This window comes from Thunnus albacares, chromosome 17, assembly GCF_914725855.1.
Source record: "Thunnus albacares chromosome 17, fThuAlb1.1, whole genome shotgun sequence".
Taxonomy (NCBI): Eukaryota; Metazoa; Chordata; class Actinopteri; order Scombriformes; family Scombridae; genus Thunnus; species Thunnus albacares.
In genome coordinates, this window is record NC_058122.1 from 21,042,400 (window position 1) to 21,060,019 (window position 17,620).

A 17,620-nucleotide genomic window follows, 5' to 3' on the forward strand; every position below is an offset into this window, starting at 1 on the left:
CGCAGCTATTGATCCCATCATACCATACAGTAACACTAAATTCAACTAGCAGGACGATTGCAGGGGAGATGGTATTCATTCAGAGATTGAAAATGTTACATCATTTTATATTTAACAACATTGGAATCAAGTAGTGCATTTGATCAAACCTGTCTTGATGTTTGAATGCATCTATTTTGTTTCCTATAAGTTATATCAACCAAAGGAAAAGGAAGGCATTTTTTAAATGCTGAAAACAACATTGCTCAAGTGAAAAAAACAAAGTAAAGTAACCAAATTGCCACAGGATATATTCGAACTTCTCTCATTTGGTTTGATCGGTTTTGACTGCTGCAGTTGAAGAAAAGTTTTGTTGTGGTGGCAGCAACATTTGCTAATCCCTGGGCTGCTGCAGTAAGCCATTTCTGAGTGAGCTGAGGGATCAAGGTTAGTCTGAAAGGAGACAGAAAACTTTGCTGCTCTTTCTTTGACCATCTGTAACTGCAATTTGCAGCAAAAAAAAACCCCTCTTTTGACACATACTTGGGTTTCATTTTCCTCTAAACACATTAATTTTCATTTAACTGGTCTGAGACTGACCTGCAGTTTGTACTTCTCCTCTGTGGGTGGAACAGAGCGTACGGCTGTTTGGTTGTTGTTTATAACACCAGGCTTGTCAGGGGGCTGTCTTTGTTGTTTTTGTTGCTGCAGTGGGCGCTGTGTTGTGTTGGCAGTGACAGCTTGTTAATGTCTAACTCGTCATCTCCTCCTCCTCTTTCGTGCCAACTGGCTGCTCTTCCCCGCTCACCTACAGTACATCACCACAAAAACCCACGCATCCATCTGTACGGCTGCCCCGCCCCTTCATCCCGAGCACCGGTGAAGGAAAAGATAGATAGGGAATCAGGCATTGCAGGGAGGAGAAGGAGAAAAACACAGTGTTGCTTTAAGCATCTGAAGAATCAGCTGATACCCTTTACGCTTGTGTACCGAGATCAATGGAGGTGTGAGCAGTGGATGGAAAAACTTGCGTCCAAACGTAGGCGCACACTCTGCAATGTGACATACATTACAGCATGGCCATTAGTGTCTGGACTAATGTGGTGTACAGGACATCCAGTCAATGACACACAGAAGAGGAAGAAGTGATGTATGAGCAGACTGTGTATTTATTCGAGTCACTCAGGGTCAAGGTAACAGTAAAATCTAGCATGTAAAGGCATCTCAGAAGCACAAGGACATTAAATAATGGTGCAGAATACAGAAAATGCAGCATACTATTATCTCAGCACAACACTATAAGTGAAACTGAATAAAAGCAACACCAGCGACAGAGGATGCAATTATTTATCATGGGAAATGTGTTCCAGATGCCCTCTAAACAAGCTACTCTGCTGCTATGTGGATCCTTGCAGCAACAAAACACTTCAAACTTGAAATACATGAGTTGTAATGAAGCAAAGCTTTTTGCTTTTTTTTTTTTTGTTGCTGTTTGTTTGTTTGATTTTTGCTACTCAGGAAAAAATGTAGACATATAAAAACGGCAGTGTCCACAAGGATCACAAAACTGTGTGCAATTGAAATATTTATACAGGATTCTCCAAGAGTGTGAAAAGTGATAAAAACAAAAACTGCAAAACATAGGCTACATGACTGAATGTTTTCATGCACCGTATTTCTCATAATGACTGTAACAGACAATGATTATAATAACATTTCTATTTTCAGTGGCTGTCATTCTCACTACATAGCAAAGAGCAAAGGTAGAGTTTAGTCTGTCAGGTATTACCATTTTCTTGGCCTCTCTTCTGTGACAGAGACATATAGGCAGGCAGCAGAGGATGATGGGAGATGTGAGGCAGAAGCTGTTTCGCAGGGTATTTTTTAAATTTTTTTTTTTTACCAAGCTCCTCTGCAGCCCACTTTCTGATACCCTCTGGGGAGTAGTGAAACAAGCAATTACTCTAACACCCCAGTAGGGACTGCTGTGTGCCGCTCATCTCCCCCACTCATTCTGGGATCACAACAGGCATGACAAAACCCTCCTAAACGGGCTGGGATGCTAGATATGGGATTTCATCTTTGATCCGTGTCACAGTTTTTACTCTACTTCAAGTGTAGACAGCAACTTTGTATTTGTGACACCGTTTCAACATGTGTCTTTTCTGATCTAACTTTACTCTTAGATCAGAGTTTTCCTTTAACACAAAAGAGAGCGGGTTTGAAAATGTGATTTGAAGATAAAAGCTGAGTATCTAATTTTGATTCTTGAGCCTTTTAAAATCCGTTTCCTGCACGGCAGTCGTATTAAAAACCCACCACCTACCTCCCATCCTCTGATACTCCATTTGTCTTTTCTCTGATGCCGGTCGACAGAGAACAGTTTGTAGTATGACACATGACTGTTTGAATCATAACACGGTAGCTGTGCCATGTTTACTCGACAACTTGTAATCTCCTCTGCCCTACTTGTGCCACATCTGTCACTAGCTGTGTCTCTCACCATCATGCGTGTGCAACCTTTTAAACTGTACGCGTGACGGACAAATGTGTGCGAAATGTGTGTATCATGTGTACGTGGGGGCTAGCTAACAGCAGACTAGTGTTGTGATACAGCTGGCCTGTTGCCAAGACGACCGCTCTGCAGTGACAGCCGCAGTCATACTCGTCTCAGCTAATGACTGGCTGTTTTGATTGATCCCTTTTATTTCTTTTTCAGTTTTTTTTTTTGAGGTCATTTTTTGCTTTCTGCTCTTTTAATAAATTAAAAAAAAAAAGTTCTGGCAGTCGCATTCCAATTAAACTGTCTGGGTAATTCTGGTCGAAGAGGAAAATTGGTCCTGTTATTTTTATGATTTGAAGAAAATAAGCACTTCTGTGGCTGTCCTTGTCTCCCCGTCTACTCTAGGTAGCAGACAGGAGAAACTAATCATATGAACAGAGCTTCTTCTCCAAGGGCTAAAAAACCCTGACAATGACTGTGCTAAAGCAGAGGTGTTAACTTCATGTTTTGCTTCTAGCAATTTGGGCTTGTTCAGAGGCTGTCAGTGCCATTCATTGCCTCTGTTTCACCAAAGTATCACCCCAATTTATGCTCTTCTGTTTAACCTCTGCCACTCTCCCTGAGGTCCCCGTCTGTTGCTTTGTTTCCAAGGCATCAGCTGGTGCTGCATAGTTTTGAGTTTTAATCGTCTGGTGCCCGCTACCTCTACAGCCCAGCTTTCCCATCACACCTGTCATCAACAAACACACCAACTGTGTGCATCAAAAGCCTTTCTGTATGCCTTATTGGTCAGCTACAAAGGCAGCAATCAGCAACTTTTATACATTTGGGTGTTTAAAAAGTCAAATATCAAGGCTACTGCTTAGATTTAATATCATAAGCCCATTAAATTATTATGTTGATGAGAGAAATGCAGCCAAATTTGATGCCAGGCATGCTTTTGTCACAGCAGCAGATGAACTCCAAACTCATTTTTCTCTGTTTCACTGCTCACAGAGTTGCTTCTGTTTGGCTCGTGGAGCTGAATACGACCTCTCTTTAACATTCCCCTTGTCTTTCAGTGCCTCTCCATCGCTCCTGCCTACATCTGTTCTGGTAAATCATTTAATCAGCTGATGTAAGTGATGAATGAATTTCAGTATGTAATGTAATTCACCACTTTGATTGATAACCCATGGCCAGAGCCTAACTAATCTGATAACAGATGTGTTCCTGTGGGAGTGTGCTTGTTAGGTTAGCCTCTTGGCTCTGTCTAGAATGAGAATGGCAGTGTGCTAATACTGCAAGAGGCTTGTCAGCAGGTCTGCAGGGAGTGAAGGCAACAAACTACATGTCAGAGCCAGCTCAGTAATCCTGCCCTGTAAAAGAAGTAACGTTAATGGTGCTTCTCCACCAGCAACTGAGATCCCCTTATTTAACCAGCAGCGATGACAAGATTTAGTGCAAATTACACATCATTACACGATCATTAAGAAACCTTAGGCTCCCAATCTTCGCAGCACAAATCAGAGTTTCAGCTTTCATTCAACCGAAATGATATTAGAATAATAATAATCTTGTTAAAGGCATTATTTTGGTGCCTAAGTGTTTAATTAGATACAAGAAAAACAAAAAAAACAACAGTAGATGCTGTTTGAATACCTTCTATTTCTGTTTGAGTGCTGTAATAATTAAACAAATAGATAAAATCCCATATTTAGTAAAGTCTTTAATGTCAGTAGTCATCTACTTAAGAGATACTCTGATTATTGTCTGGCCTGACAGATCTGACAGGATCAGAGTTGTATTTGCTGGAGTAGGAGTTGAACGTACAAAGTACTTCAGCTCTTGTTAATTAACTTAATGTATTATTTACCCTGTACAATGATTTATTTCCCACCACTGGGAAGGGAACACATAACACTTCCACCCTTTACACAGGTCTTGATTTTTCATGTTACGTCTCCTTTTAGTTTCATTATGTACTTGCTAGTTTCACCCAAAGGAGCATTTTAAGAGATTTAAAACTCTAACATTGGTTCATGCAGTATCTTTAAAAAGCCATCCTGGCTCTCACTCTCCTACATACAGTTTGTTTTGACACCTTTGGATTTCCTGCCGACAGTCTTGGCAACATGCCTGCAGAAGGCTGTTGTGTAATCAGCCTGATGCTGTCAGTATTTTGGCCTCTGTAGAAGAGAAACAGAAAGAGGCTCTGACCTGTCCAAGGCAAGCTTAATGAACCTACAGTCAGTGATGTACAGTAACAAAGTGGAAATGCTGTCTTACTGTACTTAAATATATTTGTAAGGATTTGTTCTTTGCTTAGTCATTCCTCTCTCATCACTTATACTCTGATTACTTGTACTGATATTTTTTAGTATATTTAGCAATTTGTGTGCCTTCAGTGTTGGTGAACGGACCAGAAGTGATGAGGAGGTAATGGGTAGGTATGGTGTCAAGGAGAGGAAAGGTAGTAGTGTAGAGTTGCTAGATGGCTGGGTAACTACTGCAGAAGTGGTGAGGGAGACAGCTAGGAAGGTACTTGGTGTGTGTCATCTGGACAGAGGAAGGAAGACAAGGAGACTTGGTGGTGGAATGAGGAAGTACAGGAAAGTATACAGAGGAAGAGGTTGGTGGAGAGGAAGTGGTATAGCCAGAGAGATAAAGAAAGTAGACAGGAGTACAAGGAGACGCAGCGTAAGGCGAAGAGAGAGATGGCGAAGGCTGAGGAAAAGGCGTATGGTGAGTTGTATGAGAAGTTGAACACTAATGAAGGAGAAAAGGACTTGTACCGATTGGCTAGACAGAGGGACCAAGCTGAGATGGATGTGCAGCAGGTTAGGGTGATGAAGGATAGAGATGGAAATATACTGACTAGCAAGGAGAGTGTGTTGAGAAGGTGGAAGGAGGTACTCTTAGGGGCTGATGGATTAAGAAAACGAGAGAGAGAGATGGTTGGATGATGTGGGGATAGTGAATCAGGAAGTCCGGTGGATTAGCAAGTTAGGGCAGGTATGAAGAGGATGAAGAGTGGAAAGGTGGTTGGTCCATATGACATACTTGTTGAGGCATGGAGATGTTTAGGAGAGATGGCAGTGGAGTTCTTAACTGGACCTCGAAAGTGAGAGGATGCCTGAGGAGTGGAGAAGTAGTGTACCGGTACCAATTTTCAAGAATAAGGATGATGTGCAGAGCTGTAGTAATTACAGAGGTTTAAAGTTGATCAACCACAGCATGAAGTTAAGGGAAAGAGTAGTGGAAGTTAAGTTAAGAGCTGATTACTGAGCAGCAGTATAGTTTCATGCCAGGAAAGAGCACTACAGATGCAATGTTTGCTTTGAGAATGTTGATGGAGAAGTATAGAGAAGGTCAGAAGAATTGTGTCTTTGTGGATCGAGAGAAAGCATACGACAAGGTGCCGAGAGAGGAGATGTGGTGTTGTATGAGGAATGTGTGGTACAGAAGTATGTAAGAGTGGTGCTGGATATGTATGAGGGTGGTGTGACAGTGGTGAGGTGTGCGGTTGGAGGGAAGGACGGGTTCAAGGTGGAGGTGGGATTACACTAAGGACCGCCTCAGAGCCCTTTCTTGTCTGCAACGGTGATAGACAGGTTGACGGACAAGATCAGGCAGGAGTCTCCGTGGAATATGATGTTTGCGGATGACATTGTGATCTATATAGTGAGGTTGGTCATGCACTGGAGAGAAGAAGAATGAAAGTCAGCAGGAGCAAGACAGAATACATATGTGTGAACAGGAGGGAGGACAGCAGAATGGTGGAGGATGCAAAGGAGTAGAGGTGGCGAAGGTGAATGAATTTAAATACACTGTTCGGAGTAACAAGGAGTGCAGAAGACAGGTGAAGAAGAGAGAGCAGGGGTGGAGTGGGTGGAGAAGTGTGTCAGGAGTGATTTGTGACAGAAAGGTACCAGCAAGAGTGAAAGGAAAGGTTTACAAGAGGGTAATGAGACCAGCTGTGTTGTACGGTTTGGAGGCGGTGGCACTGACAAAAAGACAGGAGGCGGAGCTGGAGTTGGCAGAGTTGAAGATGCTAAGATTTTCATCGGGAGTGACGAGGATGTACAGGATTAGGAATGAGTTTATTAGAGGGACAGCTCAGGTCGGACGGTTTGGAGACAAAGCGAGAGACGTTGAGAGATTGAGATGGTTTAGACGTGTGGAGGAGAGATGCTGGTTATATTGGGAGAAGGATGCTGAAGATGCAGCTGCCAGGCAAGAGGAAAAGAGAAAGGCCGAAGAAGGAGGTTTATGGATGTGGTGAGGGAGGACATGCAGGTGGTTGGTGCGACAGAGGAAGATGCAGAGGACAGGAAGATATGGAAATGGATGATCCGCTGTGGTGACCCCTAATGGGAGCAGCCGTATGAAGAAGTAATCTAAACTAATAGTGGCTAATAAGTGCCATAGGGTTGTTTGGTCCATCAGTGAGTGATCCCTTTCATATAACATGTAGTTACTTGATTCATTGTTAATATAAAACATACTTAAGAGAGGCTTTAAGCATGCATTTTTATTACTTTTTACACCATTGCCTACAGTATGTATCTCAGGCTAGACACACAGGAACATAGTCCTATGCTTTACACACACAAAAGAGAGGCACAAGTGTGAAAAGATTTATAACTCCCCTATCGTCCTCTTCCTCCAGCGTTGCTCCCTCCTTCATAATAACCCCGCTCGTCTCATGAATATGCAGACGCTCTGTGTATCAGCACAGATAGGAACGGCTTCTTAAATCTTCCGTTTATGTCCTTAGATTTTCTTTGCCGCTTAAGCTACTCGACAAGATTTCACCCCATCAGTCATATTGCAGTTAGCGGGTGCTTATGTGTATCTGTGTGCGTGTGTGCATGCGTGTGCAGGTATGTATGTGCTCTACTGTTAATAATACAGGGGCTATGGGACAGTTAGTATGGAGTCCTTGGCAGCCATCACAGGAGTATCTCTATTACCAGTGACCTCCACTTGAGTGTTTTTCTGCCCTCTTTTCAAATTTCTTGTTTCCAGTGGCTCCCCCTGTCTGTTGGACAACATGGTGCAGTATAGTAGCTGGAAGGCCTTTTATGTGTTCACATTTCCTTTCAAGTTGCAGTGCTTCCCGGGCGTTCCTTCATGTGGTTCATGTGTGTTCTGAGGAAGATATGTGGTGATGTGTGAGCAAGATAAAAGGACAGCTGGCAAGTTCTGATTGGGCGAATGTTGTCATCCACCTGCATCAGCCAGAGCTGGCCTGTTTGCATGATAAACAGTCACGTTCCAAGCCTCAGGAAAGTCTGGCTTTTCTATCTTTGGTCTATTTCTGTGTCCCCTGTCTTTCTACCAAAGTCTTATTAAATTATAATAAAAATCTGCTTGTTGGGTGTTTTTGCATTTTAAGTCAAAATAAATTGCTGTTTTTATTTTTGAGAAATCTACTGCTAAACTGTTCTGAATTTTATTTAATTGGTTATTTAATTGTCATTTATTGGCCCACTGTTTATGGAGGTCTATTGTGAAGGAATTCAAAACACAGTACAGATAATTACAAAATTGTATCAAATCAAGACAAATACCTAAAAGAAGTCTTTGTTTGCCAGAGTCTAGTGTGTCATTTTGTGAGGACAAGAAGCCAGTTGGATGGTAACATAGGTGATGCTGTTTCCCAACTGCAAAATCAGTCTTTTATGCTTTTTATGCTTTGTTTTGTTGCTGCTTTCATCACTCAGCTCAGTGGCTCAGCAGTGCACTGCATCGTACTGCTCTGCTGAATCCATTGAGATTAGCTTGAAAGCACACTGGGCACTTCATATTGAAGTAATGCCTCCATCTCCGACAGCTGCAGAACATGTACAGAAAGATACTGCTGTGTTTTCTGTCTTTCTTTGTGGCTACAGATTGTTGTTTCTGTGTGTTGTGCTGTGAATATTTTTTTGTGGATATGAAGAGGAAACAAGTAAAGTTTTTGTTTATTGGGGGTACTTGTAGATGGAAAGTAAAAGAGAAAATAAGGTAGAGATAAATGAATGCAGCATCTCTTCTATCAAACCAGGTCTGGTGTGCCCTTCTGTTGCTATTCTTTCAGCCTTGCTTCATTTCACTCTGCATACAGTAGCTCCACTGTGGTTACAGAAATACTGCAGACTATGTAGAGTGAGATAGCTCTTCAATTTCAGCCTTTGCTTTAGTAAGGATCTGCGGTATTGAAGTCTGGAGCAAGACGCTTAATAACTTACCAGCACCAGAGGCTGTTCTGTAACTGACACTGCACTCTGATCTGCATGTGGACAGGGCTCCGACAGGAAGAGATATTTCAAACGGGGATCAATAAGGTATCAGATTAACAATAATTATAATGTGTGGTAATTTAGCATGTTCATTTGCAGGTAGTTTAAAGGAAATATTTGAGTGCTTTGCACATTTCTACACCTCCTTCCAGTCTGCAAAGTTCTGTATGTTTATGCATTTTGTGTGCGAGTGTGTTTATGATCCATGATATTTATGTACATACTGGATGGCGGTGGGCCAAGCTTATTACATTTCACTGAAATGGGTTGTATTGTCAGCAACAGCTTTGTCGTGATGTTATGATGACTCAGGCCTGACGTTTGCTGCCTCTGTCATTCATACTCGCAGTGTATAATGTCCCCGCTTTAATACTTTATGGGCCTATAATATTACCATTTCAGTGTTAATCTGTGTTTTCTGTTTTTTTTGCTCATTTCTGTTGCATTCTTCATCATATGTTTTCAGAAATTTGCATGCTACTTAGTGGAATATGTAATGTGAATTTATAGCACAAAGATACATGTATATTTTAGATTGCATATTCCAAATCATACTATAGTGTTTTAGGACTTTTTTTCAAGTGACTGCTGGTTTCCAGATATTGTGTGAGAATCTACTATGAGAACCCTGAAACTTAGTTTTGATCAGTAGTCTGTTATAAGGAACATCATGTTTGCATTTATTTTGCATGATGGAGTGCAGACTTCAAATCAAACAATACAACTGCGTAACAATGTTCTCTGTGGTGGATAAGCTATCTCAAAGATTCATGTCCCTGCAAAGTGATTTTCATCACATGATGAAATTACTTGAAATGACATCAGCAATGATTTAAAGTACATGTGATTTGTTATAAATGATCAGGCATGCTACAATGCATAAATCCATTGAAGATTGATTTATGTTGTTTTTGACTGGAGTACCCTCCACCTGTGACTACCACTCAATGTTGCGCCCTGTGGAGATCAGAGGTCCAAGCACCACTGTCAGGTGGAGGTGCAGCTCTTTGAAGTAGCTCTGTATGCAAGCAGGCATGGAGCCTCGCTTTCCAAATACCTTATTTTCCATCTACCATCACTTAAATGCTATTACCTCTGCCTGTCTTCATCTACCTTCTTATTGAAGGTAGCTTCCACCTCCCCAGTGAGGTAAACTGAGCAGCACTGATGTAATGAGGTGTGGCTGGAGTGTCTTCTTCTTCGTGCCCAGTGGCAGCAGTGTGCTGGCTACCGTGGTTCAACAACAGGCTGTAATTAAGAGGGTCTGTCACCTGCTGCTGGACTGCCTGTTTTTCTGGAAAAAAAAACAGCTGCCTTTTACCTGGATGACAAGTGAAACAAAGAGGTGCATTATGCATGCTACCTCTTTGTCCCCACCTACCCCTGTGTTTCTCTGTCACACTTACATATCATCTCTTGCATTCATCCTCCAGTTGGATACACACACATTTGTTGTTTTCAGTTATAGACGGCCCCAGAGATGTTGCTGTGGAGCTGAAGCATGCTCTAATTGTTTGAATGCGTGCCTCTGTGTATTAACAGGTGCTTTGGTGGATACACATTACTGCTGCAATTTTAACGTGGCTGTCTCCACAGTACTCCCCATCGTTACCCAGGGAAACAAAGTTTGGAGGTGGGAGGGTTGGTGGGTGGGTAAAGAAGCAGATGATGGATAGACAGAGGGGAGCAATAGGTGAAAAGATGGGCACGTCACTTCTTATTGTATGTGTTTTAATGATCTAGAGGGCGGTCCCGTCACCTTGCGCGGTGCAACAGATTGCAGTTGTCTCTGTCAGTTTTACGCGAGGCTGCCTGGAGCCTTCTGATTGTCTCGGCCCGTTATTATGTCCAGCAGCACAGACATGCCGGCTGACATTCTTCTGATGGCTTGCTCTTGCTGCCTAGCCGTCAATTTCACCCCTTTTAACTCTCCTCTCCTGACACAGTAGTGCTTCAGAGCTTTCGGAGATTACCTTAATGGAGAGAAAAAAGTGAAGTGCACATGCCTGCTGGGTCATGTGTCTTTTTACCCAGAGCCTTGTTGTTTTTAGTGTACTGTATAGCACGCACAACCAGGGAGGATGCTGAAAGAGCGAGATAAGAGAGATGGAAACAAAAGTCACTTTTTTGCTCATTGAAATCCAAATGTCTGCCTTAATATATCCACAGTAGAAAATATCAAAGTCTGTGTCACAGCTCGCCGTCAGTAAGACAAGCATTAAGATTTGAATGATTAGAAATGATGTCATTGTAGCAACAACGTCATAGAAATTCAACAGCCAGTAGATGAGCTGGTTTCGGCAGATTATATGGCCCTCAGTTGTCATTTTAAGGTTTAGTACATGTGGAACCGCAACCCCCTTAGTTGGTTCATGAGTTGTGACCTGCAGGCTTTTAGAGACCTGATTGGTGGGTAGGTTATATTTAATCCTGCCATGCCTCTCTCTCCTTCTAGTTATTTGTGTTAACTGTTCCCACTGGAGCGTATAGAGTTACAATTGCCAATAGCTGTAGGCCTGGCTGATTGGCTTATTTCCTGTTGCCTGTAGACTTAAGAGATGTGCTGCATTTGCAGTTTGCTGTTTTCACCTACTTCTACTTGGTTTCACCTCTTCCCTCCTTCTTCTCTGGTTAATATTCAGCCAGCCTATCCGCCCTGTGCTGTCACAGCCGGCATCCCACAAGGAGCCCTGCCATGCTTGCAGTAAATTAGCCTGTGTATCAGAGGGAAGAGCTTGTCTTGCCTTCCCCGACCATCTGCGTAACCACAGACCTTCTGTGGAGGACACTGCACTATCAGAGAAACTTGGAAAAAACTGTCTCCTTTTTAATAACATAATTCAACATGAGAAAGTAGAAAATAGTCCCCAAAAGTAATGTTTCCTTCATCAGAAAAACTACAGATTTGATGGCACAAAGATGATCAAATGCTTGATTTAATTGCATGTGTAATAAACAGTGAAATATTAAAAGGTAAACAGATGTGAATATGAGATAATGAAGAAAAATAAAACACCAATTTCCCCTGGATATTGCCTGTACAGTATGTGAATAAATATGTTTTATTTATGTCAATCTCTAGCGCACATACATTAAAAGTGAGACAAACAATATGTTTAAAAAGCAAAGGTAAAGAAGTGCATATTGCCAAATTATTTTAAAAGAGTAATGAGGACCAGCCGTGAGTCACAGATCACTAAACACATAATTCTGCCTTTCTGTGGGACTTTGGTGGCAGGTTTCAGCACATTCATTAATACATAGTTTGCCTGGTAAAATGACACCAAAATGTGCTATTTTCAACTGTAGATCATTAATTTTAGCAGCTGTGAAAGTGCAAACACTTCAAAGTCGTCTTGACACGATGTTCTGGATAGAAAGTTTTGTTTCTGGGATTTCTTTAAACTGACGACATGTTTTGGATTTATTACCCTCTTGCTTATTTATTAACTCATGTCACTTAATTCCCCTGCTGTCTAACCGTGCACTATCAACACTACTGAAATCACAGCTAGAGAAGACCTTGTATGTGCCACCGAGGTGAGACAGACAGTATTCAAAGAGCTACGTTTCAAATAGTACACATAAGTAATTAACATATCGCTGCTACAGAGCCCACAAAGACAATCTGTCTGGCATCTGGGAGAGTACTTTATCAAAAGTGTTTGAAGTTTGTTGGGTTTTTTATATATATATATATATGCATTAATTACATTTGACACTGTATTTTCCGACTCACATCCCCTTTTATAGCAGGAGAAGGGAGTACAGTTATACTTGTATCCACCCAAATAATATTTACATGCGTGGGTAAATACAGCATTAAGACAGGAGTTACTCATGTAGCCTTAAGCTGTTACAAAATGTTTGATTTAATTTAGCTCTTAAAGAATCCAGAGCTGTGTTTGCATATGTGAGGTTTGCAGCCCTCTTATCATTCTGGGAGACTCGAAGCCTCTTTCACCCTCCGCTCCCTCTGACCCACTTGTTTAACATGCCCGAAATATAAAGCCACACCGCCTGCCTTTTGCAAATCCGTAAAAGCAGACCCAATCCACTTTTCCCTCTCGCCTCCCGATTCTCCTTACCATACCATATGTCCATGCATATAATGAGCAGCACCTTCTTTTCCCCTGAGTTGAAAGTCCAAATCAGCAGGTGGCTGTAAAGAAGAAAACTCCTTTTCCCACTCTGGGAGTTTGCGGTCTAGGCTTTGGCTGTGGTGATGCATAATAATATTCTCTGTGTTCGTGTGTGTTGATAGTTGTTGTGGGTGTGTTGGCTTAATGCCTCATGTCATGGTCTGAATTTCCCTGCATATACTGTATAAATAACATACTGAAGGCGGTGGAGACTGGTGACTCAAAGTGAAAAGTTGATGAGAATATGTCTCAGTCAAATGGAGGAAAAATGACTGTTAATTACAATCTATTAAACAATAAATAAATAAAAATCTTTCCTGTGATCTGTGGACCAACCTTTTCTGTTAAAAGGAGGTTTTAGGCGTGATCTTTTTTTGCAGAGAAAGACCAAATGGAGTCAGACTGCCTAATCAGGCTGCATTGCTTGTTAGAATTTGTTTTCTAGCTAGTTTTTTTTTTTTTTTGCTTTGCAGTATCTTTTTCTCCATACAGGTAATTTCTCCTCCCCTGTTTGTCTTGTCTTATCTCTCATTGCCCACAACAGCAGGCTCTTTTTATTTAGGCAGTGCAGCGCAGGCCTCATTGGCTGAGCTTACAGATTGTATCGGCTCTGATTGCGTCCTCCCGCTGTCATTCAGGTCGTCTATTATTTACTTGACCAACACGCTGCACCTTTTTCCAGAAGGCTCTGAATCTTTGTAGTTGCAATTTGGCCTGCTGCAGACCCAGACTTGCTGACAGACATTGCTTTCTTGTGATAAAGCATTCAACAGAAACCCACCCCATCATGGCTCTTTTATGTAGGTTTAAATGATGATGGCGTTGCGTGGGCTTGCACAGATTGTTTTGGCTGTCAGGGGTATTGTCTGCCAGCTTATATGGAAATATATTGGCACTGAATGACGAAAGAAAAGATGAATAACCTGTTCCCATTTTCTATTCTTACTCTCCTGCCCACACAACTTTTACTCTCGCCGTGTTCAAGATGAGGGCTTTATAGACAGCTTTGCAAAGTATATCCACAAACTGCAGTTTGGAAAGTTTCCGGGCTGTATCCCAAGCCAGTGGAATACAGAGGGATGCAATTTTGAATAGAATAACCTTGTCAAATTATTTTTGCAAGCCATTAACTTGTTTAGCTGATAACTGTCATATCTATAAATGTTAGTAATATTGTTTTGTTGATGCACAGTGTATTCTTTACACATTTTGTCTAGAGACAGCATAGCCTACTCAGCTTTTCACTGTTGTGGATGCTCAGTCACAATAATAAGCCATCGTACATAGGCCCGGCTCTGCCAGCCATTGTAATGGGGCTCTTGAGTCAGGTCCTTGTTAGCTGATGCACAATAAGCGCCAGCCTAATGAAGTGTAAACCAGAGATCTGGGAGGGTAGGAGGTCCAGATGAGTATGGCCGGCGGCCCCGGTGTGTAGCGGAGAGCTCAATGCTAATGCTATTAGCCAGGAGGTCAGTCCATTTCGCCTCACCCCTGCTCAGTTTATCAGCACTTCATAATGTGCTGGACGTAAGGGCAGGGTGTTGAAACAGCTGATCACACTTGAGTGTGATATCTCTCCGAGAATGAATAGAGTGAAAAACGGGTTCGCAACGAGTGCGCGGTTTGAATGCAGCTCTGTTGGAATGATCACAGACCTTCTGCCCTCAACAGGTTTCCTCTGCGTTAAGGTTTGTCCAGCGGAGAGCGTTGCAGCTCTGTTGGGCCTCCATCTGGCCGGCATTCTCCTCTCTTCCTCTGTGTTCGTTAACAGTCCATTTGTTGCTCCTGCCCCAAGGAGACTTCCTCTGCCGCTCACTTGCTCAGCTCATCTTAATGGTGCTGATGAGCCTTTAATGTACAGATGGTCCAATCCATTCAGCCCTATTAATCTTTGGCACTTTTTTTACTTTTTATGCTTTTAGTTTAGTGCTTTTCATTTATTATCCATCTCTGAAGTGATTGTTTTTTCTACGTGCTTAAAGTGGGAGGTTTATGAGTAGTTTGGTCAAATATGATTAAATATGTTCTGATTTTAAGCAATTTTAAGAATCGTTATGAGCTATTTCTGTGTAAAATTGCACATTTACCATTCTGGAGGTTATTGTAAGACACTATTAGCATTCATAGCAACTCATTTCCCCATACGTATGTTAACCCTTATGAATACATTATAATGCATATATAATGCATTAACTAATTGTAATTCAGAGAAAGTGCTATCATTTCACGATAGCTCTTTTCTGATGGTCATCTGATGTTCCTCTGGTGTGTTTGCTTGCACATCTGTGCACAAACACACTAATTAACCCTTGGCATGTTTTTCTTCTAGCCAACGCCGGGGCCTGTTTTCCCAAGCAAGGTAACTCACCGGGCGAACGGCTCCCTCCCTGCTCTTTTATCACGCTTGAAGTTCATTCGTTTTTCCAGTCACACATTTTTTGTGTAACCATACCGTCTCCTCCCGGCTGTCTCCCTTCCCGTCCTGTGTGCCTTCCACCTCAGGCTGTGTTGTCTGTCAGTTAGAGCGCTGATAAAAAGGCCATGGGCTGTCAAAGTGATGTGCCTCCTTAAAAACGGACATCAGAATCAGTAACCTCCAGACAAGAGACAGAGGGTGTCAAGGGATGGAGGGAAAGCTCGGATAGATGGACAAGAGTTGGTGAGAAAGAGCGAGAACAAGGGCAGAAATAACAGGACTGTTTCCTCGTGTTCCCACCTGATCTTGAAAAACCTCAATTTTTAGTTTTTTTTTTACTCTGTTTCAATAGAAAACTATGAAAGCCACCTAAGATGACAAGCAGACATATCACAATGGAATATCCAGCAAAACAAATTCCGTTTGAGTGTCTTCCTTTGATCTATTGCAGAAGCATTTTACTTTTCTCATTTTTCTTCCCTTCAGAACTTGAAATCAATACTTCTGCAGGGAACTGTTCCGTCCTGGTGGCAAATAGTCTAACATCCCATCCCATTTCTTTCTTTCTCTCTCTCTCTCTCTCTCTCTCTCTCTCCCCTGTCCCCTCTACGCCTTATTTTTCCCACTCTCCTTCTCTCTGCTTCATTTGTTCCCACCTATGTGTGCCTGCTCTGCGCGTATGTACGTCTCCACCCTGAAATCTTTCTGCATGCTTGTGTGGGTGGTGATTCACCTCCTCTTTGCACACTTTCCACCCCTTCCTTCTTTCTTCCCTTCTTTCCTTTCTTTCCTTTATCCTCCCTTCCTCTCTTCTTCTGTCATCGTCCCTCAGATCCCGAGCGTGGTGGCAGTCACATGATCTCGACAGATGATCTGGAGTATCCACGGGAGTACCGGACACTGGGGAACAGCGCTCGGCGGTTCTCCAACGTGGGCCTGGTGCACACGTCGGAGCACCGCCACACCGTCAGCGCCGCCCAGAGTCTGGAGGCCCTTACAAACCTGCACAAGGCTGACATGGAACGCAAGAGGGACGCCTTCATGGATCATCTGAAGAGCAAGTACCAGCAGCAGCAGCAGCAGCAGCTGCAGCATCCACACCACAGCCCACACCACAACCCACCGTCACCCTCGCCCTCCCACGCCAGCATGAGGGGCACGTCAGAGCGGTCTGCACGAGAACAGGTACACAGTTCATCACCGTCTTACCCTTGAACAAAATTGTGATTGCTGACAACATTTGCTGTAGATAAACATACTAATGTCATTGTCAAATAAATTATTTTTATTAGCCTTGCTACATTATTTTGAAATACGTTTGGCATTTAATTTGTTACTCAGTTTATGTTTTTTTGGGCAAGCGAACTGATCAATACTGATGACGTCAGTGCAGTGGAGTTGAGTTGAGTCATATGTATCGTCAGGCAACAAAAAGTCTCTTGACAGATGGCATCCAGAGTGAAAGCAGCACAATGCTGAACATTTTTCTCATTGAGGGAGAGAAAATACATGAGAAAAGCCTGTTAGGTGGTCTTTGTATCTTTATTATTAGAGGTCTTCACCAAACCATCACAGCCAAGCTTTTCTTTGTTTCTCTGCTGGAATTTGTAACACTTGGGTATGTTTCTCTTTTGCTCTTCATAATTCCAACAATTTTTGCATCTTCCAAATCTAGTTTATACTTTGACCACTTTCACAGCCTCAACCTCTTTCTCTCTTTCTCTTTTTCACTCTGTCTCTCACACACATGCAAACACATGCGCACACTGTGCTGTACACAAACACGCTCTCTTTTGTGTCAACACCATTGCTGTGTGTGTAATTAAAAAAGGTTAAATTCAGTGTAATGACATGACAGAAAAGCACATCAGGGGAGATGGGAGAAAATGAAAGGGAGAGAGAGAGAGAGAGAGAGAGAGCCAGTGAGCGTGGGAGGGTGGGTGAAAGACAGGTGGAGTCCGCAGTTGCCGTGGCAACCTCTCCCATATATGGCAAGTAGGGATATCGCATTGCAAAGGTCAGGTTGTGTAGAGAGGGAGGAATCGTACAATAATAAAGAAGAAGAAGGGAGAGAGAAATAACGAGTGGAAGGCAGACAGTTAAAAAAAAAAATGTAAGCAGCAGTCGGGAGAGTGGACAAATCCTGAAGTGACAGGGCATTTTCAGCGCATGGGGGGAGGAAGCAGCAAATCCCAGGATTTCTTGTCATCTCCTGGATGTGCAGAGCATGGACAGCGAGGAAGGAGGGAGGGGAGAAGGAGGGGCTGGAGAGTAGGGCAGCAGCCAGTCAAGCAGCCCGCTGCTCAATTAGCCA

The 17,620-nt window shown here is 42.6% G+C and overlaps 1 protein-coding gene across 11 annotated transcripts in view; it reads left to right on the forward strand.

Annotated features, from left to right (window-relative positions):
* The window catches only part of si:ch211-278a6.1 (SRC kinase signaling inhibitor 1), a 109,300-nt gene that overhangs the window by 48,455 nt on the left and 43,225 nt on the right, over positions 1-17,620 (forward strand). For all 11 annotated transcript variants that reach the window (XM_044331822.1, XM_044331825.1, XM_044331831.1 and 8 more), the window contains one exon: positions 16,139-16,491. In XM_044331822.1, coding sequence (XP_044187757.1) covers positions 16,162-16,491 — 330 coding nt within the window. In that variant the 5' untranslated portion in view covers positions 16,139-16,161. The remainder of the gene's footprint in view (positions 1-16,138; positions 16,492-17,620) is intronic.